Genomic DNA, 26,482 nt, shown 5'->3' with positions numbered 1-26,482 from the left:
ACTCAGCCCCCAGCATTGCCCTCTGCCCCAAGTCTTTGCCCTCAGACAGGCCTGTATTAAAATCCTGATTCCCCTACTTGAAGGCTGTGTGATCTTGGATAAGTCACTTTTCCTCTCTGAGCTTTGGTTTCCTAATCTGTAAAATAAGGGGAGTGAGAGTACCTGCTGTGCAGAGTTGCTGTGAGGATACTGTGGTACCAGCATTGTCCAGCCTTCCCCAAAGCAGACAGCAGCTGTTACTGCTATGGTTGTTTAATCCAACGTGTCTGTACCTCCCAGTCTAGCCCCAGTCCCTGGCACTGTTCAGCCCCAAGGCAGCCAGGGCCAGTCACTGGTCCAATTACTATCCGTCAATCTTAACAAGGCCAACAGCACAGTGTCATCTGCTGCAGTGACTTCTGTATAAGAAAGAAAAGGAGCTGAGATGTCCCAGCTGTGCTGTCCGAATCCAGACGGAATCTCCCAGTGTTGGCCTGGCTGAGGTGGGTGGCCACTGTGTGGTCAGCATCTGGGCGCCATCCATGGTTACAGCATACCCAGCTGGGTACATCCCTCCCATGGGTGTCTTGATGCTGCTCTTGAGTGGAGCCTCACGATGGAGCCAGCTCAGGGTCAGTTTAGTTTTGGGGGTGCTCAGTGGTCAAGGCCCTGGGCTAGGAGTTCCTCACAACCATTGTCATTAACCCCATTTCAGAGACAAAGAAACTGAGGTACCAGGGGCTGAAAAAGCTTGTTGAGACTACCCAGCTGGTAAGTGACAGAGCCAGAGTTTCAAGACTCCTGGCTCCAAGCCCCACATTCTCCTACTTACACCACAGCTGCTTGTCATGTGGCAGAATTCGCAGGGCTCTCAGGCCTGGTTGGGCTACTAAAGATGAGACCCAGGATGGATATGCCACAACAGGGTATGAGGGAGATGGTAGGGAGGGAGTCACTGATGTAGCAGGGGAAGGTGGCAGCAGTATAATGAATCCTTGTAAGAGTGGTGACCCCAGAGAAGAAATCAAGCAGTGAGGCCATAGCCTGTGACCCCTGGGTTCAGCTATGCCTTCCTCTCACCTTACCAGCTTCCAGACACCAGAGAATCTGACTGGGGTGAAAGGACTGACAACCTGGCACCCTGAACAGACCTCCATTCAAAAGTTGCCTCTACCACTTCCCAGCTGTGTGATTCTGACAAGTGATGCAACCTCTCTCTTTTTTTTTTTTCCTCCAAATGATTGTTCTCCCTCTCTATCAAGGGTCTCCTACATAGATCCCCTTCCAAGTGGATGACAGTGGTAGCCGGGCACCATCTAGTTCTTCTGGTCTCATAGTTGTACAGGCTGCAGATCAGATGGTGTACCAGTTGCTAGGACTAATTATTTCCATGAATTTTGGTTTTCTTCATTCTTCTTTGCTCTGGACAAGGACAGACCCATCGGATGCAACCTCTCTTAACTTTAGTTTCTTCCTTTGGAAAAATGAGGATAATATCTCCCTGACAACTGTGGTTTTGTTACTAATCAATAATCTGGTCAAAGTTCTGAGTTTATGACCTGTCACTATGTTGTTGTTGTTGTTGTTATGTGCCGTTGAGTCAGCCCCGACTCATAGCGACCCCCTCCTTGGGTTTCCGAGGCAGTATCACTACGGAAGTAGGATTGCCCAGTGCTATTATCATCCCCACCTGTCTCTTGGTGTTCTTTCTTCAGCTATCACATGAGGGTAATGGTATGTGCTTCATAAGGTTATTGTATGGATTAAATAAAATATGCCTCTATTCATAGATTCCTTCTTTCAACTCATGTTTGCCAAGCAGTTCCTGTGTGCTCTGTTCTAAATGCTGGCAGTTCACATCATGAAGCAAAGACATAGTTCCTGCTGTCAGGGATTTTAAGTCTGATGGAGAAGTCAGATATTAAGTACAGAAATGACACAATTGAAGTTGTGACAAGTGCTAAACATATATCTAAGGCTTAGCACAGCACTCGGCACAGTGCAGCTGGAGGTAGCTATTCTTATGTCATTACAGTTTATACTTTTAAATCTTTAAACTTATGGGCTAACATGATACTGGAAACACTTCTGTGGATTTGTACAATGTTAACTGTAGAAGATTTGCTGCTTTTGGAGCCATTTTTATTGTGGGAAGTGAAGGCTATTGATTTGGAGGTTCTCTTGAGGTTCAAGGTCTCCCCAAGTCACCAGAGCCAGGAGGCCTTCTTTGGAAGGACCACCCAGTCTTAGCATGTCTTGGCCTTGGCTTCTGCTCTCAGGTCCTGGTGAGTAGACAGATGTTGGAGTCTGCATTTTTTGTACAGGGGACTGATGAACAGATTGACAGTGGAATTTACTCTTGTATGAAATAGTCAGTTCCCTGTACCTCAGGATGCAAGTGGGGGTATTGGGACAGTCTGTGGAAATGGTGTGCTGGCCCCTTCGAGAGCAAGCTTCTTCAGCCCTCTGTTTGCAGAGCACTACTCAGGATTCCTCTGCCAGGAGTCCTCCTCTAGAGACCTGAGGGAAGCAGAGGAGCTGGCACCCATCCTTACAGAGCCACACAGGGCAAGCCTTCATTTGAAGGTGTTACTTAAGGAAAGGAAATTCTCTATTATGTTTCTGAAGACTGGTGGTCCAATGGGCAGAAACATAAGCACTGCAGCCAGATAGACCTGGCTTCAAATCCTAGCATCTCAAATGCTAGGCTGTGAGGCCTTGGGCAGATGTCTTAATCTCTCTGAGCTTTCGTTTTCTCCTCATTCTTCAAAGGATCACATAAGATGGGTAAAATGCCTGACTCACATTAGAAACTCGGGAGGCAGCAGTTCCGTCCTTCTCCCCTTCTCCTGCCTCTTCAGTTCTGTACTCCCTTGGCTCCTCTTTCACTCGGCCACCCTGAGTCAGCACACTGCACGCTGTGTCTGGAATAAAACTGGCTCATGTCCCATATCCCCTCACCTTGTGCTCAGCACTGGAGGATATTTTTTGTTGTGACTGAAGTGGTCATGGGTAATGAATCATTGGGGAAGCCACTGAGTAAGAGTCTTAAGATGGGAGAGGAGACAAGGACAAGGCAAAGAATAAATCTGTAGATTTAAACCTACCAAAACTGGAGCCTATATACAAAGGAAATTATTTCTAATTGTTAAACTTTTGGGAAAATGACACCACCAGAAAGAAAGGAAAAGGAAATGGCTCCTATGAGAAGTACTAGCATATGTTTCTGTGATTTAATGGTTTCCCGTAACAATTGTGTAGCTATTTAAAAAGCAGACGAGTGACTCATGGTATCCAGCACCATAGTCCACTGTGATGGCAGGAGTCATGTACTCTGGAGTGCACATGCTTGAGTTCAATGTCTGTCTCCATCATCTGCCAGCTGTATGACTTCCAAAGAGTTAGTGTGCAAACTTGAATATCCCGAGCTTCCTTTTCCTCTTCTATAAAATGGGTTGTTGCAAGGATAAATACGATAATAAATGTGTAACTTTTAGTGCAGGACTTGTAGATCCATTCAATAAACCCCACAACTTTTATATTAAGTACCTGGTTAATTATACAGGGGCTCTGGTGGCATAGTGGGTAAGGTATTCAGCTGCTCACCAAAGGTCAGCAGTTCAAATCCACCAGCTGCTCTGGACAAGGAAGATGAGGCAATTTGCTTCCATAAAGATTTATAGCCTTGGAAAGCCAGTGGGGGTCACTATGAGTCAGAATCTACTCGATGACAGTGGGTTTGGTTAATTATAATGTTTTTAATAATTCTTAGTTTTTTAATGGTAAACACTGGAGGCTATAAAGTTTCCTCTGATTCCCACGTTGGTCAGATCCCATAGTCTTGATATGTAATGTTCTCACTATCATTGTCTTCAAATAGACTTTTTTATTTTAGTTTATTTGTTTTTTCTTTGGCCTAAAATTTGCTTATGAATGTGTGTGTGCTTTGCAAATGGTTGGATTTTTTTTTTCTTGTTAAATCCTAGATGTATTGTAGTAAGGTCAAAGAATGTGGATAATATGGAACTTATTGAGCTTTTCTTTACAATTTAATATGTAATCAATTTTTGTAAGCATTCCATGGACATTAGAAAATAAATATATTTTTATTTGTATAAAACCAAGCTTGTGTTAATTTTGTTGTTGTTGTTGTTATGTGCCGTCAAGTTGGACCCGACTCATAGCGACCCCTCCTTGGGTTTCCAAGGCAGTATCACTACGGAAGTAGATTGCCGCATCTTCCTTCCAAGGAGTGGCTGGTGGGTTTGAACCGCCAGCCTTCTGGATAGCAGTCAAGTGCCTTAGCCACTATGCTACCAGAGCTCTTAGTATCTATTTATTTATCTGTCAGATTCTGGAAGAGATATGCCCAGATCTCTCTCTGTGATTGTGGCTTTATTGAATTCACTTTGCATTTCTACCAGTTTTTTTGCTTTGAGTATTTTGATGCAATGTTGCATCATACACAAGTTTATAATTATTTGATATTCTCAGTCGACTATACTTTTCCTTAATATCCACCACTTCTCTTTATCTTGTTCAGAGTTTCCTGCCTACAGTTTTGCTTTACATCACTGCTGCTTTCTTTTTGCTTGTCTCCTCCTCCTCAGTCTTTCTTTCTTTATTTTCAACCCTTTTGTTAGAATTACATAGCCTTATATCGTGGGAGAACAGAAGTGCAGTATTTGCTCAAGGAGATAGCTCTGGGGGCAGAAATGCATAGGAAAGGAGGACACAGGGAAGAGGTAACTATAGGGAGGAAGTAAGAAGAGAGCTGTTACATTGTGGGGATTGCAGTCAATGTCATGAAACAAAATGTGTGTGAAGTGCTATATGGGAAATAAATTTGCTCTGTAAACTTTCCCCAAATAACGATAAAAATTGAAAGAAAAAAAAGTAGCCTTAATTTGATTTTTACCTAATCTGAGAGTCTCTTGTTTTTGTTATAGACATTTAATTCATTCACATTTATTTTGATCACTGATATATTATGGTCCTTTATTTTGTTTTGAACTTTTTACTTTGAAATAATTACAGATTTATAAGAGGTTGCAAAAACAGTTCAGAGAAGTCCTTTATATCCTTCACTCAGGCTCCTCTAATGGTTGTATCTTATTTAACTATAGTACAATATCAAAACCAGAAAATTGACGTTGGTGTAATGTGTGTTTATAGATACGTGTTATTTTGCCACATGTGTAAATTGGTATAAACACCACAGTAATAAAGATTCAAAACTATCCCATCACCATACAGATCGCCTTTGTTGTTGTTAGGTGTCGTCAAGTTGTTTCTGACTCATAGTGACCCTGTGTACGACAGATTGGAACACTGCCTGGTCCTGCACCGTCCTCACCTCCTCCTCTGGTCAGTGCATGTTTGAGCCCATTGTGGCAAATGCTGTGTCACTCCATCTCATTGAGAGTCTTCCTCTTCTCCACTGACCATCTACTTTACCAAGCATGATGTCCTTCTACAAGGACTGGTCCCCCCTAATAACGTGTTCAAAGGTCATGGCACAAAGTCGTATGATCCTCTTTTCTAAGGAGCATTCTGACTCTGGCTGTACTTCTTTCTTCCAAGACAGATTTGTTTGTTCTTCTGGCAGTCCATGGTATATTCGGTACTCTTCACTAGTGCTGTAATTCAAAGGCAACAATTCTTCTTTGATCTTCCTTATTCATTGTCCATCTTTTTATGTACATGGGGTGAGTGCAACTTAGTCCTCAAAGTGGCATCTTTGCTTTTTGACATGTTGAAAAGATCTTTTGCAACAGATTTGCCTGATAGAGTCCATCTTTTGACTTTTTGACTGCTGCTTTCGTGGGTGTTGACTGTGAATCCAAGGAAAATGAAATCCTTGACAACTTCACTTTTGTCTCCATTTATCAGGATGTTGCTCATTCATCCAGTTGTGAGGATTTTTTTTTTTCTTGTTTTTAAAAATTGTTATTGTGATTTGGGTGAAAGTTTACAGAGCAAATCCATTTTCCATGCAGCAGTTCATACACATTTTGTCTCATGACATTGACCCACAGTATAACAGCTCTTTTCCCACTTCTTCCCCATAGCCACCTCTTCCCTGTGTCCTTCCTTCCTATGCACTTCTTCCCCCTGAACAGTTTCCCTGTGCATACACTGCCCTTCTGTTCTCCCATGATTGATCTCTGCAAGGACTGTATCTACCTGATGTAAATGTTCAGTCTTTTATTTGACTGGAAGCCACAGGAATGAGTTCAATTCCAGACCTGAAGGGCAGCCAGGGGCCGTAGTCTCAAGGGTTTCACCAGGCTCTATCAGACCAGCAAACCTGGTCTTTTTCCATAGTGTGTATGAGGATTTTTGTTCTCTTTATGTTAGGCGTAATCCATATGGAAGGCTTTTATCTTCATTAGTAAGTGCTTCAAGTCTTCTTCACTTTCAGCAAGCAAGGTTATGTCATCTGCATATCACACGTTGTTAATGAGTTGTTCTCCAGTCCTGATGCCACATTATTCTGCATGAGGTCCAGCTTCTTAGATTATTTGCTAAGTGGACAGATTAAGTATAATGAAAGGACACTACCCTGACACACATCTTTCCTGATCTTAAACCACACAGTATCCCCTTGATCTTTTCAAACAGCTGCCTCTTGGGCTATGTACATGTTCCACATGAGCACAAGTCAGTGTTCTGTAATTCCCATTCTTCACAATATTATCGGTAATTTGTTATGATCCACACAGTTGCATGCTTTTGCATAGTCAATAAAACATGGATAAACATTTTCTGGTATTCTCTGCTTTCAGCCAAGATCCATCTCACATCAGCAGTGATATCCCTCGTTCCATGTCTTCTTCTGAATCAGCTTGAATTTCTGGCACTTTCCTGTTGGTGTGCTACAACTGTTTTTCAATTATCTTCAGCACAGTTTTACTTACATGTGATATTAATGATATTGTTTGATAATTTCTGTGTTCTTTGGATCACTTTTTTTTTTTTGAATGGGCACAAACATGAACCTTTTCTTGTCAGTTGGCTAGGTACCTGTCTTCCAAATTCTTGGCATAGATACGTGAGTGCTTGTGGTGTTGCAGCCATTGGTTGAAACGTCTCAGCTGGTATCTGTCCGTTCCAAGAGCCTTGTTTTCAGCCGGTGCCTTCAGTGCAGTGTGGACTTCTTCCTTCAGTGCCGTCAGTTCTTGATCATACTCTGCCTTCTCAGATGCTTGAATGTCGCCCAGTTCTTTTTGGTCCATTGACTCTGTATTTCTTCCATCTTCTTTTTATGCTTCCTGTGTTGTTCAACCTTTTGCCCATAGAATCCTTCAATATTGCAACTTGAGGCTTGAATTTTTTCTTCAATTCTTGTAGCTTGAGTAATGCTAAGTGTATTCTTCCCTTTTGGTTTTCTAACTCCAGCTCTTTGCACATTTCATTATAATACTTCACTTTGTCCTCTTGAGCTTCTCTTTGAAACCTCCTGTTCAGTTCTTTTACTTGATCACTTGATTATTTCTTCCACTTGCTTTAGCTATTCTGTGTTCAAGAGCAAGTTTTCTTGTCTCTTGTGGCATCCATTTTGGTCTTTTCTTTCTTTCCTGTCTAATGACCTTTTGTTTTCTTCATGTATGATGTCCTTAATGTCATCCCACAGCTCGTCTGGTCTTTGGGCATTCGTGTTCAGTGCATCAAATCTGTTTTTGAAATGGTTTCTAAATTCAAGTGAGATATACTTAAGCTCCTATTTTGGCTGTCATGGACTTGTTTTCTTCAGCTTCAATTTGAACTTGCGTACACGTTCCATAGTGTGGTCTGTTCCATAGTCAGCCCCAGCCTTGTCCTGACCAATGATATTGAGCTTCTCTGTTGTCTCTTTCTATAGATGTAGTTGATTTGATTCCTGTGTATTCCATGCAGTGAGGTCCATGTGTGTACTCAATATTTGTGTTGTTGAAAAAGGTATTTGCAAAGAATAAGTTGTTTGTCTTACAGAGTCCTATCATGTGATCTCCGGCATCCTTTCTATCACCAAGGCCATATTTTCCAACTACCAATCCTTCTTCTTTGTTTCCAACTTTCACATTCCAATCACCAGTGATTATTATTGCATCTTAATTGCATGTTTGATCAATTTCAAATTACAGAAGTTGGTAAAAAATCTTTAATTTTTTCATCTTTGGCATTAGTAGTTGCTGTATAAATTTGAATAAAATAGTCTTATTAACTGATCTTCCTTGTAGGTGTGTGGATAGTATCCTATCACTGACAGCATTTTACTTCATGACAGATCTTGAAATGTTCTTTTTGATAATAAATGAAATGCCATTTCTTTTCATTTTGTTATTCCAGGCATAGTAGACCATAGGCTTATCTGATTCAAAATGGCCAATAATAGTCCATTTCATCTCACAAATGCCTAGGGTAGAGATCTTTATGCATTTCATTTCATTTTTGACGACTCTCTATTTTCCTAGAGTCATACTTTGTGTATCCCACATTCTAGTTATTAATGGTTGTAGCTGTTTCTTCTCATTTTGAGTTGTGCCCCATCAGCATTGAAGCCTTACTCCATCCATATCATTAAGGTCAATTCTACTTTGAGGTCAAATCTCCTTTGTACTACCTTTTTATAGTCACTGCACCCACTTCCACTATCCCTAACCTCTGGCAATCACTTATTTGCTCTCCATTTCTATGATTTTTCCCTTTAGAGAAACATCATGTAAATGCAGTCTCCTTTTGAGATTAGCTTCTTTCAGTCAGCACAATGCCTTTAAGATTAATCCACATTCTTGTGTGTATGGATAGTTTGTTCCTTTTCATTGCTGAATAGTATTCCATGAAGGATCCCTGGGGGCAGAGTGGTTACATGCTCAGCTGTAACCAGATGATGGGAGTTTCTAGCCTACCAGCTGCTCTGCAGGGAAAAAAAAAAAAAAAAGTAACAATCTGCTTCCATAAAGATTACAACTTTGGAAACCCTTTGGGGCAGTTCTACTCTGATTCTTTGAGTTGGAATCAACTCGATGGCAATGAGTTTAGTTGTTGGTTTTGGTTAGTATTCCATGGTATAGACATACAGTTCCTCTTTGTTATGCTGTCTGTGTTTCCTTTTTCTATTTTCTGACCTTTTGTTGGATTGTTTATTCCTATTTGATCCTATAGTAATTTGAGAGTTTGCCATCTAGTTTCTTTTCTATTATTGGTGTCTCTTAAATTTTAAAAAATCTTTACATCTGCATATCTCTATCAGCATCAAAAAGTAAACAGTATGTACACCATGCAATTCCCTCCCCATAACATAAGACAAGAGTTGGAGGTTCCGTGTCCCATTATTAAGTTTCACTTCCCAGGTTTTGATAAAAATACCTGGAAATCAGATTTTTTGTTGTTATAGCAATGTTTTTACATCATGTATTACTTTCTTATTAGGAATCCTCAAGAGAATTCTCTATCTAGTCTTAGTTCTAAAACTTTGTACCATCTGTCTCAAATAATCGATCGATTTTTATTTCACAAACATGATGTTGAACTAATTAGGTTTTCCTTTCCCTACTGACTGCTAGAAAGGCTAAAACTAATTTTGTTTCCATTCATAGCAAGTGTGTGGTGATTACTTTTAGCTCCATGTCTTGTGGTACAGTAGTTGTTGGGGGATGGTGGTCATGTAATAGTAGTAGCAGTGGTCATAGTGTAATAGTGCTAGAAAAGTACCAGGTACATAATAAGACTTCCATGAACATTAGTCAGCTAGTAGCAGTAGCATCTACTTTTTATTTTTCCCATAACTACCATGTACTAGGTACCGCACTAAGTAGTTTGTAAGCCCTGTTTTATTTAATCTACTTGACAATGAAGTAGTTTCCATTATTAGCCCAATTTTACAATTGCAGAAACTGAGGCTTAAGTAGATTAACTCTCGTGCTCAAAGCCACACAGCCAATAAGTGTTGGACCCAAGACTATTGCTCTTTTAATTTCTTCTTTTGTCTCTCAGTTAATTTATGATTTTTGGTTGAGGTGTGTGTGTGTGTGTGTGTGTGTGTGTGTTTACCCTGATAGATGAGACAAATAGACAGATGGATAGACAGCTAAGTGAATAAATTAGAAAATGAATCCAGTCCAAATGAATGGTCTCCTGGATATGACACCTTAGACCTATCTTTATCACTTGGTGAAAAACACAAGCATTCATCCCTTTCCTGTCCTGTCATTCTCTGTTGGATTATAAGTAAAAACCCTTATAGGTGGGAGAATGTGAGAATGTAAGAACTAGAAATACTAAAATCTTGCCAGGCTTCATGTTACTTGTTGCTTAGATGTTTGATCTACAATTGAGCAGTCTATGTGAAAAATGAGTAGTCAGGATTAGAATTGAAGTCCAAATCCTATCTCGGTTTTCTGTTAAGTAAGTCGCCCTTTGTATCTTTCAGCAGAGTAGTGCTGCTTTGTCCGCTTTTGTTCTGATAAATGGTGATCTCCAACCATCATTAAATATCTTTTCTAATTTCAGGGATCTATCTTCTGGATTTAATCTACATTGATTCCGCATATCCTGCCTCAGGCAGCATCATGGAAAATGAACAAAGATCCAATCAGATGAACAATATTCTCCGAATAATTGCTGATTTACAAGTTTCCTGCAGCTACGGTTAGTACCCTATGTGTTGGAATCCTCAAATCTTATATTGTTGAAATTGGAGTTCTAGCACCTGTCAATGAGAAAGATGTAGAAACCAGCTAGTTCTTTGTTAGTTCTTGAGCATCAACTATGTGCTAGATCTTTTCCACAAAGATTTAATCTTCACAAAGATTATGCAAACCAGACATTATTTCCGCATCCAATGTAAGAAAATTGAGGCTGAAAACAGTTCCGTCACATATCTAATTTCATACAGTGAGTAGCAGAGCCCAGGTCTCTTTAGCTATCAAGTCATTTATTCATTCATTCAGCAGCTATGTTTGAGAACTTACTCTGTGCCTGGTTGTTACAGATTATACTGTGTCCCTCAAAAAATATGTATTGTAATTCCTAGCCTCTGTAGCTCTGGCAGCATAGTGCCTAAGGCATTTGACTGCTATCCAGAAGGCTGGCGGTTCAAATCCACCAGCAACTCCTCAGAAGGAAGATTGGGCAATCTACTTCTCTAGTGATACTGCCTTGGAAACCCAAGGAGGGGTTGCTATGAGTCAGATCCAACTCCACGGCAGTGAGTTTGGTTTTTGGAGTTTAGTACCTGTGGTTATAACCCCATTTGGGAACAGGTTGTCTGTTATGTTCATGATGCAGGATTAGTGTGGAATGAGTCAATCTCTTTTGAGATATAAAAGAGATTAAACAAGCAAGTGAGAGAAGCAGAGATGAGGGAAGAGAGATGCCAAGCCACATGAAGCATACCCAGGAGCAGAAGCTGAAAGAGACCTTCCTTCAGAGCTGACAGAGAGAAAGCCATTCCTCAGAGCTAACACCCTGAATTTGGACTTCTAGCCTCCTACACTGTGAGAAAATAAACTTCTGTTTATTATAGCCATCCATTGGTGGTATTTCTGTTATAGCAGCACTGTTGTTGTTGTTGTTATTATTTGCCGTCGAGTCGGCCCCGAGAACTAAAATATGGGTCCTATAATAAAAGTTAGAGATATGATAAGGAGAAAAAACAGATACCACCACTGCCCCTTAATGGTTTAGGTAGACAGACATTAATCAAATAATAACAAATAAATGTAAAATAATAATAAAAGCAAATGTAAAATTCCAGTTGTGATACATGACTACAAATGAGAAGTATTTTGTGGTGGTAGTGTTGTCATTATTAGGTGCCATCGATTTGGTTCCAACTCATAGTGACCCTCTGTACAACAGAATGAAACGCTGCCCAGTCATGTGCCATGCTCACAGTCCAAAGATGCATAATCTGAGCACATTGTTGCAGCCACTATGTCAGTCCATCTCCTTGAAGGTCTTGCTCTTTTTATCTCTTACCCTCTGCTTTACTGAGCATGACGTCCTTCTCCAGGGATTCATTCCTCCTGATAACATGTCCACAGTACATAGGACGAAGCCTCACCATGCTCCATTCTAAGGAGCATTCTGGCTGTACTTCTTCTAAGATAGCTGTGCATCAGGGTTGTATATTTTCACCATACTTCTTCAATCTATTTGCTGATGAAATAATCCTAGGGCCTGGACTATATGAAGAAGAACATGGCATCAGAATTGGAGGAAGACTCGTTAGCAACCTGCAATATGCAGATGACTGTGTGTTAAAATGGCATAAAAGGAGGACTAGACCAAGACAAGGAGTCAAGGAAGGGTTCACTAAAGAAGAGAGGGGAGGAGAGGGTCCTCACAAAGAGAATAAATATCCCATGCAGAGGCCCTGAGGTGGGATGGAGAACAGCGTATAACAGGGATTGAAAGAAGACTGGTGAGCTGAAACAGAGATAGCGAGGATGAGTATAGTATCACATGAAACTGGAGAAGGAGGCAAGGACTGTGTAGGGTCTTTTTGGCAAAGATAGGATCTGAGTTTTTATTCTAAGAGCAATGAGAAACCATTAACTTGTCTTAAATGTTTGTGTGAAATGATCAAACCTGCATTCTGACAAGATGATCTTTCCTGCAGGATAAAGAACGGATTAGAGGGGGAGTCTAGGGTGGAAGCAGGGAGACCAGGTAGAATTTGATCTCTACAAGTAAGAGGTAATGGCAACTTTTCATGGGGACATCAAGCTCCATTGACACACTGCACAGAAACATTGTTCTACATCCTACTTTGGCGAATAGTGACTCAAGTCTTAAAAGCTTGCAAGTGGCCCTCTAGATGCTCATCCAGAGCGAAGAATGAAGAAGACCAAAGATGCATAGTCCAAGGACCAGTGGATCATGTGAAACTCAGCCGACATAACCCTGAGACCAGAAGAGCTAGATGTTGCTTGGCTATAACTGTCAACCATTCAGAAAGGGTGATCAGTGTAGGAAATCCTGAAGAGTGGGAGAAAAATGTGAAACAAAACTAAAACTCATTAAAAAAAAAAAAAAAAAAGACTAGGCTTACTGGTCTGATGAAACCCGAGACCCTAATCACCCTTGGGGCCTGGAATTGAACTTACTCCTGTGGCTTCCAGACAAACAACAGACAGATGTATAAGGTGAACATTTACACCAAGTAGGCACACTCCTTAGAACAATCAACAATGGGATATCAGAAGGGAGTATTTGCATAAGGAGATGGTTCAGAGGGAATGCATAGGAAAAGGTAACCACAGGGAGGAAGTGGAAAGAGAGCTGTTATATTATGGGGATTTCGATCAATATCATGAAACAAAATGTGTAGAACTGCTGTATGGAAAATGAATTTGCTCTGTAAAGTTCCACTCAAATCATAATTTAAAAGGAAAAAAAAGAGAGATATAATGGTGACCTTTACAGCAAGTAAGGGATACTAAGAGAACTGAGTGGAGAGAAAAATAGAGAAAGAGAAAGTATGAAATCAAGAAAAGAGGTGTGGTTGTTGTTGATTTTGATGAAGCAACATGACATTTTATAAGTTAATGGGAAGAATATAAAAGAGAGATCAAAGGATAATCAGTTATGTAAGGTCCTGGGGAAGGCAAGAGAGAAGGGATCCAGAGTAGAGATAGGGAGACTGGCCATTGAGAGTGTTAGCAAGAGAGAGGGGATTCAGATGGGGGTGGGTCCTCATAGTCTGGAAGATAAGAGCATGTCCATCCGATGGCTTCTATTTTCTCTAAAAGTAGGAAGCAAACAAATCTGCTGGAGTGAAAAGGGAAATAGAGGTGGGAGGCTTAATAGCAGTGGAGACTATTTGAAATGGTTGTTTTGGAGAATGGGAAGAGCATTTCCCAGGGAAAAACAGTGAATTTGCCAGGCCATGGTGAGGGCTGTCTTGGGATTAGATATGGAACCACTGTGTTTCACTATAGCTTTCTCCAGTAGGTCCCAGTTGCTCAGGTGTAGTCATGGAGAGAGAGGACAGTTGGTTCATTCAATAAAATAGTTTTCCAAATGGACAAGATAGAGAGAGAGAGGAGAAAGGGAGTTCAGAGTATTGGCAAGAGTGTTGCTGAAATGAAGGGCCATGGACTAAGTGGCATATTGAATTGAAGGCATGAATTGAAAGGAGTGTGTGACAAATGAGGAGACAATAGAGATGACAGTGGACTGCAGATCCCATGGGGTCTGAGAACAGTACTTGGGAATAGTGGAGGAAGAAGAGACTGTGGTAAGAGGGTAGACTCATTTACTAGTAATTGTAGAGATAATGTGGTTACCAATTGTATTAGGGTAGACTAATTGCCATAGCAAGCAGTGACAAAATGTTCAGTGGCTTAGTATAATATGAGCTTATTTCTCATGAACACAATAGCTTATTTTTGCTCACAGTAGTCCAAGCAGGAGTTCTTTTTGGGCTACTCTCCAGGGAAGCTTTCCTTCAAGTAGATTCAGGGACTGAGCCCTTTCCATATTATGGCTCCACTGTCTTCCATGACCTCAGAGTCCTCTACTGGACTGTTTGCATCCAAGTGGCAAAGGCAGGAAGCAAGAGAATAATATAAGGGTGGGTTCAGTGAAACAGATTTGCAAGTGGCACACATCACTTCTTCCTAGATTGTAGGAAATACAATCTAGCCATGTGCCTAAAAGGAAAAGAGAAATAGTTTGATGAACAACTAGCCAGGTCTTGCTACACATGACCAGATCCAAAGCATGACCATGAAGATGGGTGCCTGAGATGAATGGAGAAGGTTGTTGGAGATGAGGTCAGGGAGCTAAGTGAGAATGCTAATGGGCTGTTCATGTGGATGTTGATTTCACCCAAGATGATGGTGGATTTCAGGGTGTGAACCTTGACTGTGAGCCAGGTGCCCAAGTCCTCCATTAATGAGCCTGATTGGCCAAGGGCCAATCTGGAGATATCAGCAATGAAGAGGGGAATAGGCAGTCTCTCTCTCTTTTTTTTTTTTTTTTTTTTTAAATTGTGATTTGGGTGAAAATTTACAGAGCAAATTCACTTTCTATACAGCAGTTCACATACACTTTGTCTCATGACATTGACTATAATTTCCCCCAATGCAACAGCTCCCCTCCCGCTTCCTCCCAATAGTTCCTCTTCCCTGTGTCCATCCCTCCATGCACTCCTGGGCAGTCTCTTCTGGAGGCCAGGGAGCCACCTTTCCTTGCTTTTGTGCCCCAAGTAAAGGCCCCAGCTCCTCCTTCCTGGCCAAGCATATGGTATCTGTGGCCCAACAGTATGAGGGGTACTCCTCAAGGGCAGAAGGTAGGCCTGATCACCCCTATGTGCCCAGCGCTCAGCACATGGCTTGGCCCAATGGAACATCTATGACTGAAGAGTGAATGAATGTCTCAGTATCTAAAAAGCATCTCATGCTAACATCAATGATTGCTACACTTCTCTTTTGGGACCCAGAGAAGGGAGAGACTGAGCCCCTCTGGGTTTTGTCCATCTTTTACAGATCACCTCACAACCCTGCCCCATGTGCAGAAGTACCTAAAATCTGTACGCTACATTGAAGAACTTCAGAAGTTTGTGGAAGACGACAACTACAAGTAAGTCCCCGCCTATGCCTTATGTCAGTTAGGCCCACCCCCTCTCAGCTGTTGCCCTCAGCATTCTGCTATTTGCAGGTAGCCTGAGCCTTGTTGGGACTTACAGAAAGAAGGTCACCTCAGCAGTACCCTTCCTACAACACACACAAACACACATTATGTAATGTGTCATTTGATGCCGCAGACCCCACAGTGGTGCTCTCTGAGCTTTTCTTCCCATTTGCCTCTGTCCTAAACCCCTGGTGTCCATGGTTCTGAAGGTTTCCTGTTAACTTACCAGCTTGACTTTCCCATATTGTGTGCAGGTTATAAATTTGAATTCTACGGATGTGTATGGTGCACACTTGCCCTTTGCGGGCTGTCACGAGTAGCTCCTCACCCACAGTGCTCACGCTTTCTAGCCACATCTTTAGGCCAGTCATCAGAGTTCTCTGAGCGCCTGTTTTGTTTGGGTCAGCTTTCTGTGACTGCCGGCTTTCCGTAGGTCTCACACTGTCAGACACGCCTAAGGTCTCATCCCTATCCCCACACAGCCCCTTGTGGCAGAGATCCAGTTTCCATAAAGACACCTGTGAGCCCTCGGGCCACAGCTTCCACTCAGTGTGCTTGGGCTTTCAGATCTGTCTCCATTTGTGGCGCCTGGGTACTTACCCAGCAATTCCATATATTTGGAGCATATTTTTCATATTAACTCGTCTGCCACAGTAGACAGCATCCTTTTGACTTATTTTAAGCTTGAGGTCAATTGTGAGTTGGTAATTTTCATATGATCTGATATTGAGACAGGTCTGACATCTTACAGTCAATCATTTATCACCAAAATGCCAACTTTACATGTATTTTTAAAAGTCTCATCTCATTGGTTGCTTCCAGCATACCATGATTCTTTTTCTGTTTTTGTTTTTTTTTTAACCAAAAGAAATTTGACTTTGCAAATGATACAAAATGTTGCCTTCAGTTTTTTGTTGTTTTTTAACTTTTTATTGTGGTTGGGGTGAAAGTTTACAGAACAAATTCATTTTCCATTCAGCTGTTCATGCACAATTTGTTTCATGACATTGATTGCAATCCCCACTCTTCCCACTTCCTGTCTGTGTCTCTCGTTTCCATTCTTCCTTCTTTCCTATGCCTTCCTACCTTCTGAGCTTCTGTCTGGGCAAATGCTGTCCTTTTAATCTTGTGTAATTGATTTTTCTAAGGAATGTGTATCTCCCCTGGTATTGTCTGCCTGAAAGTTAAGCCACAAGCATCAGTTCAGTTCCAGGCTTGAAGAGTGGTGATTAAGGGCCATAGCCTTGGGGGGGAGAGGGTTTTCAAAATTCAAAATCATTAAAAAAAAAACAAAAAAACCACCAGACTTACTGGTCAGTTAGAGACTTGTGGTACCATCACGCTTTTGAATCCCATCATCCCAAATATTTTTTATCTCTTCCAGTTTTGTGCCTACTAATTCAATCAGCTTGATTACTTTGTCTTCATCCAAGTCACTGAGAACTGTAGAGAGCTGTCACCATTAGAGACCTATCCAGTCGTAAAAAGGACGTGATAGAGATGTCTGACTTCCTCTAACTTCACAAGGAGGAAGGCAGATCAAGATCTACATTAACAACCCAAGGCTGATTCCTATAAGGGGAAGGTCAGACATGCCTTCCACCCCCAAAACTTCTTACCAATTCTGACACCAGCCATTCCTCTATGGCACTCTCTACTTCTCTGCTGGGTTCAGTAATTCATTGCAGTGGCCACACAAAACTCACAGACCATACTCATGTTTATGGACTTTATGGGAAGTAACAGGTTACAATTCAGGATCCGGAATGCTCAGCATATAGTTCTTTGATCAGGACAGCTGCTTCTCAGCAGTGCCCATAGGCATGTCTTTCTCTGGCCCTTGGCCTCTCGGCCCTGTGGATCCTTGGCCTCTGCCCTACTCAGGCAAGTGTTATGAAGCTAAGCTGTTTTAGCTCTGCCCGATATAAGTGCCTAGAGGTACCCCACTCTGTCAGTAAACCTCACCCGAAGGTGCTCAGCTCTGTCTGTGTGGGTTGGCAATTCTCTGGAGGTACCCTACTCTGCCAGCAAGCCTCCTGCCCAAAGGTGCTCAGCTTTCTCACTCTGTGGGTCTGGAAGCCCACCACACTGTCTCCTTCCGGGTCTCCTGCTGGGTCTCATGGTTCTGCTGCTGCCATTTCTTTGTCACTGCTTCTCACCATTTCAGCAAGGTGTTACAGATCTCTCTTTCTGTCTCCTGGATTAAGGAGATTCCCAGCACAGGAAACCCTAGTTGCAAAGGACACACTCCACTCCTAGTTCTTCTTTCTTGGTGGTCATGGGGTTCCCCTGCCCCTGCACTTTGTTCTGGAATTGGCTTTCTTTTAAGCCTAGAGGATGACAAAATTGACCAATCACTTTGTAAGTTTCTGTATACCTTATTTGTGTGGTCCCACTGCCACAAGGAAGCCATGTACCATATTTACATTATCAGCAAACTGTCCAATCCCCTTGATGGGCCACAAGCCCCTCACATTTTCATAGTCCCACCCAGTCATCTGGTGGGAGTCACAAAGACCATGCCTAGAAGGACCATACCAAGCAATTCACTGCACCACACCAGGTTACCAGTGATCCACTCTCCAGGACCTTGGAAATAATCTGTTCTAACAACTACACATCTGGCCAGCTCTACGGCAGTGGCTCTTAGTCCTGACTGTGAATTAGAATCACCTGGGAATTTTTCTAATGTACGGGTAAAACCAAAACCAAATGCACAGCCGTCAAGTTGATTCTGACTCATAATGACCCTATAGGACAGAGTAGAACTGCTCCACAGGATTTCTAAAGCTGTAAATCTTTGTGGAAGCAGACTGTCTCATCTTTCTCCCATGGAGTGGCTGATGGGTTTGAACTGCCAACCTTTTGATTAGCAGATGGAAGTGTTAACTATTACACTACTAGAGCTCCAGTATAGGAGTGGGGCCTGGAAATTTGTATTTTTTTCAGAGCTCCCCAGATGGTTCTGATGATCAGCCATGTTTGAGAATATAGACATGTCTTTGGTTATTAATGTATACTAATTTGTTGCAGTAGAATATAATATGAAATTGTGATATATCACATAATAGTAAAAACAATAGATGAAGGCCAGAGATTACAATTAAAATTATGTCTGCCACAGATTAAGCTCATTTTATATACAAGGCATTTACTGTTCCTGAAAAGAGTACCCTGGAGTAAAAAATTGTTCCCACTTAGGTTCTGGGATAATATTTTTGATTCATGTGCCAGTATTGAGATTAAAGAAACAGTAGTTTTTCATTAACACTAATATCCTTTAAGGAAAAAAATGGTGTATAAATACTTCTGACCATGAGATAATCCTTGGACAAGTTGCAGATCATGAGTAATTACTCCTATCGTAAAGGACTTTTAACACCTCTAGTACTTGATGCTAACTAACAGTGTCCGCCTGGATTTTATAAAAGCCCTTTGTTGTGGTCACAGTGGACAAACACAGAGAGGAAGCATGCATTCTCACTCCAGATCTGCACACCCATGCAGGGGGGTCCCTTCCCAGTGAGGTTCTGGCTCTGAGTGGCAAGAGATGAGTGGGCCTTGTGATTTGACTTGCGGAGCCCACCCTGCACAGCCCAACTCGTACCCTGGAGACTGTTTTCCCATCCCCAGAGGATGCAGCGCTTTAGTTACTACATTTAATACATTGTGTTTCTAACATCCTGTCTCCATCTGCTTTGTAGATGTTGTGCCAAGGGCCCAACCATTGCTTTGTTTTTCTTGGCCTTTTTTCTATTTTTTTAATTTAAGAAACATTACCCAAATTCCCACCATGTAAAAAGAATGACCATCAGCATTGAGGGAACCTAATTTCAGACATTTTTCTTTACATATACACATAGAGAAGGATGCATCAATGGCTAGATACAAGGGTAGAATTTATTAAATTTGGATTATACTGTAGTTGCTATTTTTAATTAAAAGTATAAACTGTAGTTTTATTTTAATAAAACTAGATAAAGGAGCTAAGGTGCTCTGGTGGCTCAGTGCCTAAGGCATTTGACTGTTAACCAGAAGGTTGGCAGTTCAAACCCACCAGACACTCCGTGGAAGGAAGACGGGACAATCTACTTCATAAAGATCTACCATCTCAGAAACCCAATGGGGGTCGCTATGAGTCAGAATCAACTTGATGGCAGTGGGTTTTGTTTGTTTTAAATAAAGGATCTAAAATGACACTTCAGGAAATATAATAAAAATAAATGTTTCTCCACCACAAGTGGTATTATTTTCTAAAAGATCCTGTTAAGCTTAATAAAAGCATTCAGGAAAAACATAAGAGGTTTGAGTCAATAAGAGTTTTATTTTAACTAGATTTCCATTGTGAACAGTGTCAGTTGACTCTTGGTTATGAAAGAGACCATTAGCACTCTTCCCCTTGCTTCACCTTCCCTCTACCACCTCCCAGTTTTTTGTTAGTTATATTATTATTACCACATAGTCCAAGTTTATAACATAAACTTCATGTTCAGAAATCGTAATTCCTACTATTAAGTAATTTTAAACAGATTCCATTCTGACCACCTGTTGTTTTACTTGGTCCTAGAGTCTTATTTAGCTGAATTTCATCATGAAGTAAGTTTCTTCTCCAAAAAAAAAGCTCATAGGTCCTGTGTTCCCTGATTTCTCATGAAAGTATCTGAGTCTGCCTGGGTCTAGCACTGTTGAGTCATACTCCTTTGCTTCTTTCCCTTCGAACTTGCTCCATTGCCTTCTGGAATTGGATGTTGCTATAGAGAAGTCTGAAGTCAGTCTGATTTTTTTCCTCTTGTAAGTGACTTGTTTTGTAAGCTTGGTTTGGGTGAAGAATTCCTTGAAGTTCAAAAGCTTAGTAATAAGGGAATAGCCCAGAGTGAAAGATTCTATACCAACTTTTCCTGGAACAATGAGTTCTTCTGGCTTACATGTGTGCCATTTCTTTGAGGGATTCCAGGAATCCATATGTTGCATGCTGTCTGCCTTCCATATCTGTCATCTTCTTTCTAATGGCTAAAATCTCCATCTTTTTCATCGATAGTCACTCTGAGGGTCTATTTCTCCTTAAATATTCACCCAGTCCTCTGTTATTTCAGACCTTGATTTGTTCTTTTAGGTCTTCAAACTCCCTTTTTGACTTATTCCTTTATCATCTCATTTCTCAAGATTTGTTTTAGTCAATCCACATTCTTAATAAGTGGTTCTATGGACTGAAGCACTTGGGAAGATTTTCTTTTATTCCTTGGGACTGCCTTTGGGCTTGAGCTGTTTGGTGAGTACTCTATTCCTTTCTCTTTCTCTTTGTTGTGAGATGTTTTCTTGGTTGCCAAATTGTTTCTTTTTCTCTTGCTCTTGTTTCAGAGGTTCCTTCTGGGTATTGCATGGCTCTGATACAGGGAGAAAGATATCTGGCCCTCCTCCCATATATGGGTGGGCTGGTTTTCTTCTTCTGCTGTACTGTGATACCAGTAGGTTCTTAGTCGCTTCCCTCTTCTAAAGACTAAGGGAATGAAGGAAAGAAAGGGCTCAGCTCCATCAAAGCAGGGGGCATGCAGTCATTTTAGATATGTGGACTCTTTTAAAAGGTGTGTATAAGGAGTTCCTCCACCTAGTTGGGGGGCTGTAAACCGTTCCAGAAAGAGGATATCCTCAGGTTTAAAATCCTACCCCCATAGAGACCTTCATTTCCATCTGAGTAGCACCATGTTCTCTGCCCATTTCTCTTCCTCATCTGCTGCTACTCAGAAGAGAGGAAGATAAAGACTCCCACTAAGAGCTACTGGGAAGTCTCAGAAGGCTGGAGGGAAGCCATGCTATGTTGCAAGTCTTGTTCCAACTTCAAATCCTCTTTTTCTTTCCTTGGCTGCAAGTTTTTGAAGTTTATGGTTTTAGATTATACCCCTTAACTTGCTTAATTGCAGCTGGTAAGTTATTTTACTTAAAAGTCTTTATAATTGTTTGTTGGTTTTACTGGGAGAGAGAGAATCTGGAACTGGCTTTACATGGTCAATTTTACTCAGAAGTTCTTACTCAATGCTTAAAAAACAAAATAATAGTGAGGTGCCGGTCCTCATAACCTGTCCATTGCCTGGTACCTCTCTATGGGCATCTAATGAGAGAGGGTGCAATGTAGTGCATAAAAGCTCTGGTTTGAGTGAGACAGTCCTGGATTTTAGCCCCTAAACTGCCACTTGCTAATCCTGTGAATTTAGGAAAGCTATTTAACCTCACTGCTGCACAGTTTCATCATCTATAAAATGTGGACAATAAATGTACCCAGTTCAGAGGGTTGTTGTGAGAATTAACACATCTTCACTCAGTAAACAATCAACCCAGATTGCTCTTTTTCACTTGGTCTTCCTTAACCATTGTTTCTCAGACATGAGAATGGGGGTCTCAAAGGGAAGTGGCTGTGGTCTGGAGCAGATCTCGCAGGATTCCTGGGTTCTATGATTATAATAGCTCTTAATAACAATCCGTCCTCCCAACCCCAAGTAGATACATGTTTATTTCCCCCTCTGATACACCAGAGCACATCTGACCTTGTGAAAATCTTTGTTTTCAGACTGTCACTCAGAATTGAACCAGGAAGCAGCTCTCCGAGACTAGTCTCTTCCAAGGAAGATCTTGCAGGTATTGTAGCTACTTCAAATGGGAGAAAATCCACTAATAGACTAAATATGACTGCCAGAGTTGGCCTTGACTATGAAGCCAAAGGGCAAAGTTGAGTTTGCAGCTTGGCAGACTCAGCTGTCCCTGCTCACACTCTTTTCACACCAACCTGCCCAGGGTCCTGATCACATGGGACATCTGTGGAACACATCTGTGTTGAGGGTCCCTGGCAGAACCTGGGTGTTGGTACCTGGGACCAAATAGCCCCAACAGTGGCAAGATCAGAACTTCAGTTGGGAGCATGCAGAGTGGAGAGGACACAGCTGCTGCCCAGGCTCAGGTGTTGCTCAGGAGGGTTGCTTAGGATGCCCAAAGCATTGGGTACCACTGGACACAGATAGCTGGCTCATCAGTTTTATTCACATATTTGGGGGACACACACACACAGTGTCTCCTAGGAAGTAAGAACCCAGGCTTTAAAATCAGAAAAACCTGGGTTCAAACCCAAGTTCTACTGTTTGCTGGTTTTGTCACTTTACCCGTCTGATTTTCAGTGGCCTCATCGACAGAGAGTCGACCTTACAAAGTCCTCACTTTATACGTTGTTGTAATGGCTGGATAAACTCACTCTTATGAAGTATTCTGCCCAGACCAAGCACGTTGTAAAAATGTACTTGCTATTAGTTGCTTTGTTTCTATTATTGTGTTGTAATTCCTTTTTGTTAGTATTTCACCCAACTCTCCATGGCTAGTACTGATCTCCTCTGCTACTGTCCAGGTAGGGAGCAGATGAGGGTTTGGTGGAGAGGAGAGGTTGTTGTTGTTTGCCATCGAGTCGGCCCCGACTCATAGCGACCCCTCTTTGGGTTTCTGAGGCAGTATCACTACGGAAGTAGGATTGCCCAACCTTCCTTCCGAAGAGTGGCTGGTGGGTAGGCAGTCCAACTACCTTTCCTCTTGCTAGTTTCTCTCACATTCTAGGTGAGATCTGGACCACACACTGACCTGAGTTCTAGGCCACTGCAGTCTTAGGAAAGTGACTTCATTCCTCTGGGCCTTGGTTTCCTTACCTGTAAAATGGGAATAATAAGACCTTTCGTCCCAGGATTGTTGGAATGTCAAAAATGAAATGATATTCAAAAGGTACTTGATGTAGTCTGACACAGAGCAAGTGCTCAGTAATTATGTGGCTGTTGCAAGTTGCTACCTGGTACCATGCCTCCCTTAGTGTGGTAATCTATTCAAGGCACTCTCTCCACACTGCCAAGCTACTGCAGCTGCAGCAGTAACATCCCCTGATGGGTTCAGGGAACCAAAGAGCCCCACCAAGCAAGATCTTCTGCCCCAACTCCTGGGATTTACTCCAGACTCCTGGTCCCCTCGACTGGCTTTTCCCACCTCTCCTGGCTCTATTTTGCAAGCTGGACTTGCTCCTAGAAGTCCTGGGGGTCCTACCATAACTTAGCAGAGGGAGATGCTGATAGATCTACAGAGCCATAGGAAAAGCTGTCATCCACATCATTAGAGACAGAATCCTGGCCTAAGCTCGATTTTCATAAAGTCTTCATAAGCTCAATATTAAAGTGTCTTCTTCACTCCTACAACTTAGTAACAAAAAGACAAATGATCCAAATAAAAATCGAAACCACAATGACGAAAACTAATTTGCTCTATAAATTTCACCTAAACCACAATGAATTTTTTAAAAATGAGATACCACTTATAGCTACTAAGATGACTATTATCAGAAAAACAAAAAATATCAAGTGTTGTCAAAGATGTGGAGAAATTGGAACTCTGATTCATTGCTGGTGGGAATGTAAAATGGTATAGTCACTGTAGAAAACATTTTGGTGGTTCCTCAAAAATTTAAACATAGAATTATCATGTGAGTCAGCAGTTTCACTCTTTGGTATATACCCAAAAGAATTGAAAGCATGGTCTCAAACAGATACTCATATACTTATGTTAATTGCAGCATTATTCACAATAGCCCAGAGGTGGAAGCAACTCAAGTATCCATCAACAGATGAATGAATAAGCACATGTGGTATAGGCATAGGGTGGAGTATCATTCAGCCATAAAAGAAATGAGGTCCTGATACATGCTACAACATAGATGAACCTTAAAAACATTATGTTGAGTGAAATAAGTTAGCCACAAAAGGACAAATACTGTATCATACCAATTACATAAATTTTAAATAGTCAAATCCATAGAGACAAAGATTTATTAGTGAGGAGATGGCTTAAGGGAGGGGCAAATGGGGAGTTGTTGCTTAAGGGGTACTGAGTTTCTGTTTATGATGACAAAAAACATGTGGAAATGGATAGCAGTGAAGATTGGACAACATGGCAACTGTTATTAATGCCATTGAATTGTACACTTAAAAATGGTTAAAGTGGCAAAAACAAACAAAAAACTATAAAGGTCTCCTCAACTGAAGTTTGGGATTTTGCTATATAAACCATAGAGATAACAATAAAATAACAGTATCTTCCAATACTAAACATGTATACCTTATGCATTCCTCTCCCAAATGCCTACATGACAAATGACCCACTAAGGGTGACCGGAAGGAAAGTCCCTGGTGCTTGTCTTCTGTCCCTGCTCTGGAATATCTTCCTTCTCTGTCAACATTGTTCCTTTCAGATGTTTGGTGACTTACACCTGACCTATGTGTATGTGTGTGGGGGCAGGGGGAAGGGGGAGGATGGAGGATTTGGGTTCCCATCAGAGGGATGCATGAAGTAGCAGAAATGTAACACAGTTGTTGAGGGCCACAGAAGAAACCGTAGGAAAGGCTGGCCATTCAAGACTATTTCTTCAGGGGATAATGCCAGAATTCTGGAGGAGAATAAGAGCAGCCTCAAATACAGATAGATGTGTTCTGCCCTTCTGAGTCCTTCAAAATCACTGTAACAGAGGTCTGCCTGTTAGGCCTCTGCAGCCTTATCAGGTTAATGTCTTAATATTCTCTCTTAACAGAATGAACCACATCTCTAGTCTTCTCCAGCTGCCAAGACGTATCCATGGCCACACTTTCTTTCCACCTTTCAGAGAGTACTGGAGGATCCATCTCCCAGCGCCCTTTCTTGCTGCCTGATTCCATCACTTCAGTCCCAACTGGGCCTGAACCAAGCTCATTGCCCTGTCCCTGCACGCTAGAGCCATTGAGGCAGGGGGCAATGGGAAGGCAAGGGGTCATGACAGAGGGAGTGTCTTAGCACCTCTCTCTAGTGGTTCTTTCCATCCACAGGCCAAGTGCAAGCCTCATCTCTGCCTGAGAGAAGCGAGGTTTCTGAAAAGTTCCTCACACCACAGCCTTTACATGTGTCTGGAACATTCTTTCCCTCATTGTCCATGGCCAGCTTTTGCCCATCCTTAGATTCAGAAAGACCTTTATTTTCAGCAATTTGTTTCTTTATTAACACTCATCACAATCTGTGGTTATTCTTGTTATTTGTCTGTTTCCGGGGCCTGACTCCTTTGTTGGATCTCTAGCACCTGGTATAATGCCTACCCTTTGTAGATGCTCGACCCTCATAGGGTAGGTGGGTGGATGGATGGATGAGCAGACTGAGGCTTCAGGTCAGCTTCAGGCTCCGGTATCAGTTGCCGTGGAATTGTCTCTGACTCACGGTGAGCCCATATGTGTCAGAGTAGAGCTGTTCTCTGTAGCATTCTCAGTGGCAGATTTTTTCAAAACTAGACTGCCAGGCCTTTCTTCTAAGGTGCCTCTGGGTGTCCTCGAACCTCCAGCCTTCTCTTTAGCAGCTGAGCGTGTTAATCTTTTGCACTACCCAGAGACTCCAATACAAGGGAGGTCTTACTGCTGCAGCTCCAAACCTGAGTCCCAGAGAGCCCCATCTGCCTTGGTGCCTTCTAGCCCCACCCACTAGGGCTGTCAGCCCCATACCCTTCATCCACACCAGCCCTTCAACAAGCCAGCCTGCAGAGACTACAGGGTGCCCACTCCCAAGGGAGGTGGTGGCAGAGACCATCTGTTCCTCTCTCAGCATCTGTCTGACCCAGATGGTCCCTTCTCTTCACCAGCACCCATTTGGCTACCTCTTCCCTGAGAAAGAGACCAGACCTCTACTTCTGCCCCTAGAGGACTGTAGACCAGGAGCCAGGCTCAGAAAACTAAAACTGCTAATTGGCGAGGAAGGGGAGCTTAAGAACTGGGCAACTCCCTGAACCATAGGGCAGGAGAAAAGGAGCTGTATTTACCAGCCTCGTTTGATCCCTGGCCTTAATTGAAGCCAG

At 42.0% G+C, this 26,482-nt stretch overlaps 1 protein-coding gene across 1 annotated transcript in view; it reads left to right on the top strand.

The window, feature by feature from the left end:
• The window catches only part of RALGPS1 (Ral GEF with PH domain and SH3 binding motif 1), a 392,441-nt gene that overhangs the window by 320,465 nt on the left and 45,494 nt on the right, over positions 1-26,482 (top strand). Inside the window, exons 8-10 of the mRNA XM_042781469.1 lie at positions 10,474-10,611; positions 15,459-15,552; positions 22,166-22,233. Coding sequence (XP_042637403.1) covers positions 10,474-10,611; positions 15,459-15,552; positions 22,166-22,233 — 300 coding nt within the window. The remainder of the gene's footprint in view (positions 1-10,473; positions 10,612-15,458; positions 15,553-22,165; positions 22,234-26,482) is intronic.

Source organism: Orycteropus afer, unplaced genomic scaffold, assembly GCF_000298275.1.
Source record: "Orycteropus afer afer isolate SDZICR_OR568_19922 unplaced genomic scaffold, OryAfe1.0 scaffold00123, whole genome shotgun sequence".
Taxonomy (NCBI): domain Eukaryota; kingdom Metazoa; phylum Chordata; class Mammalia; order Tubulidentata; family Orycteropodidae; genus Orycteropus; species Orycteropus afer.
The sequence above is the reverse complement of the archived record's forward strand: the minus strand, read 5'-3'. Positions and strand labels throughout refer to the sequence as shown.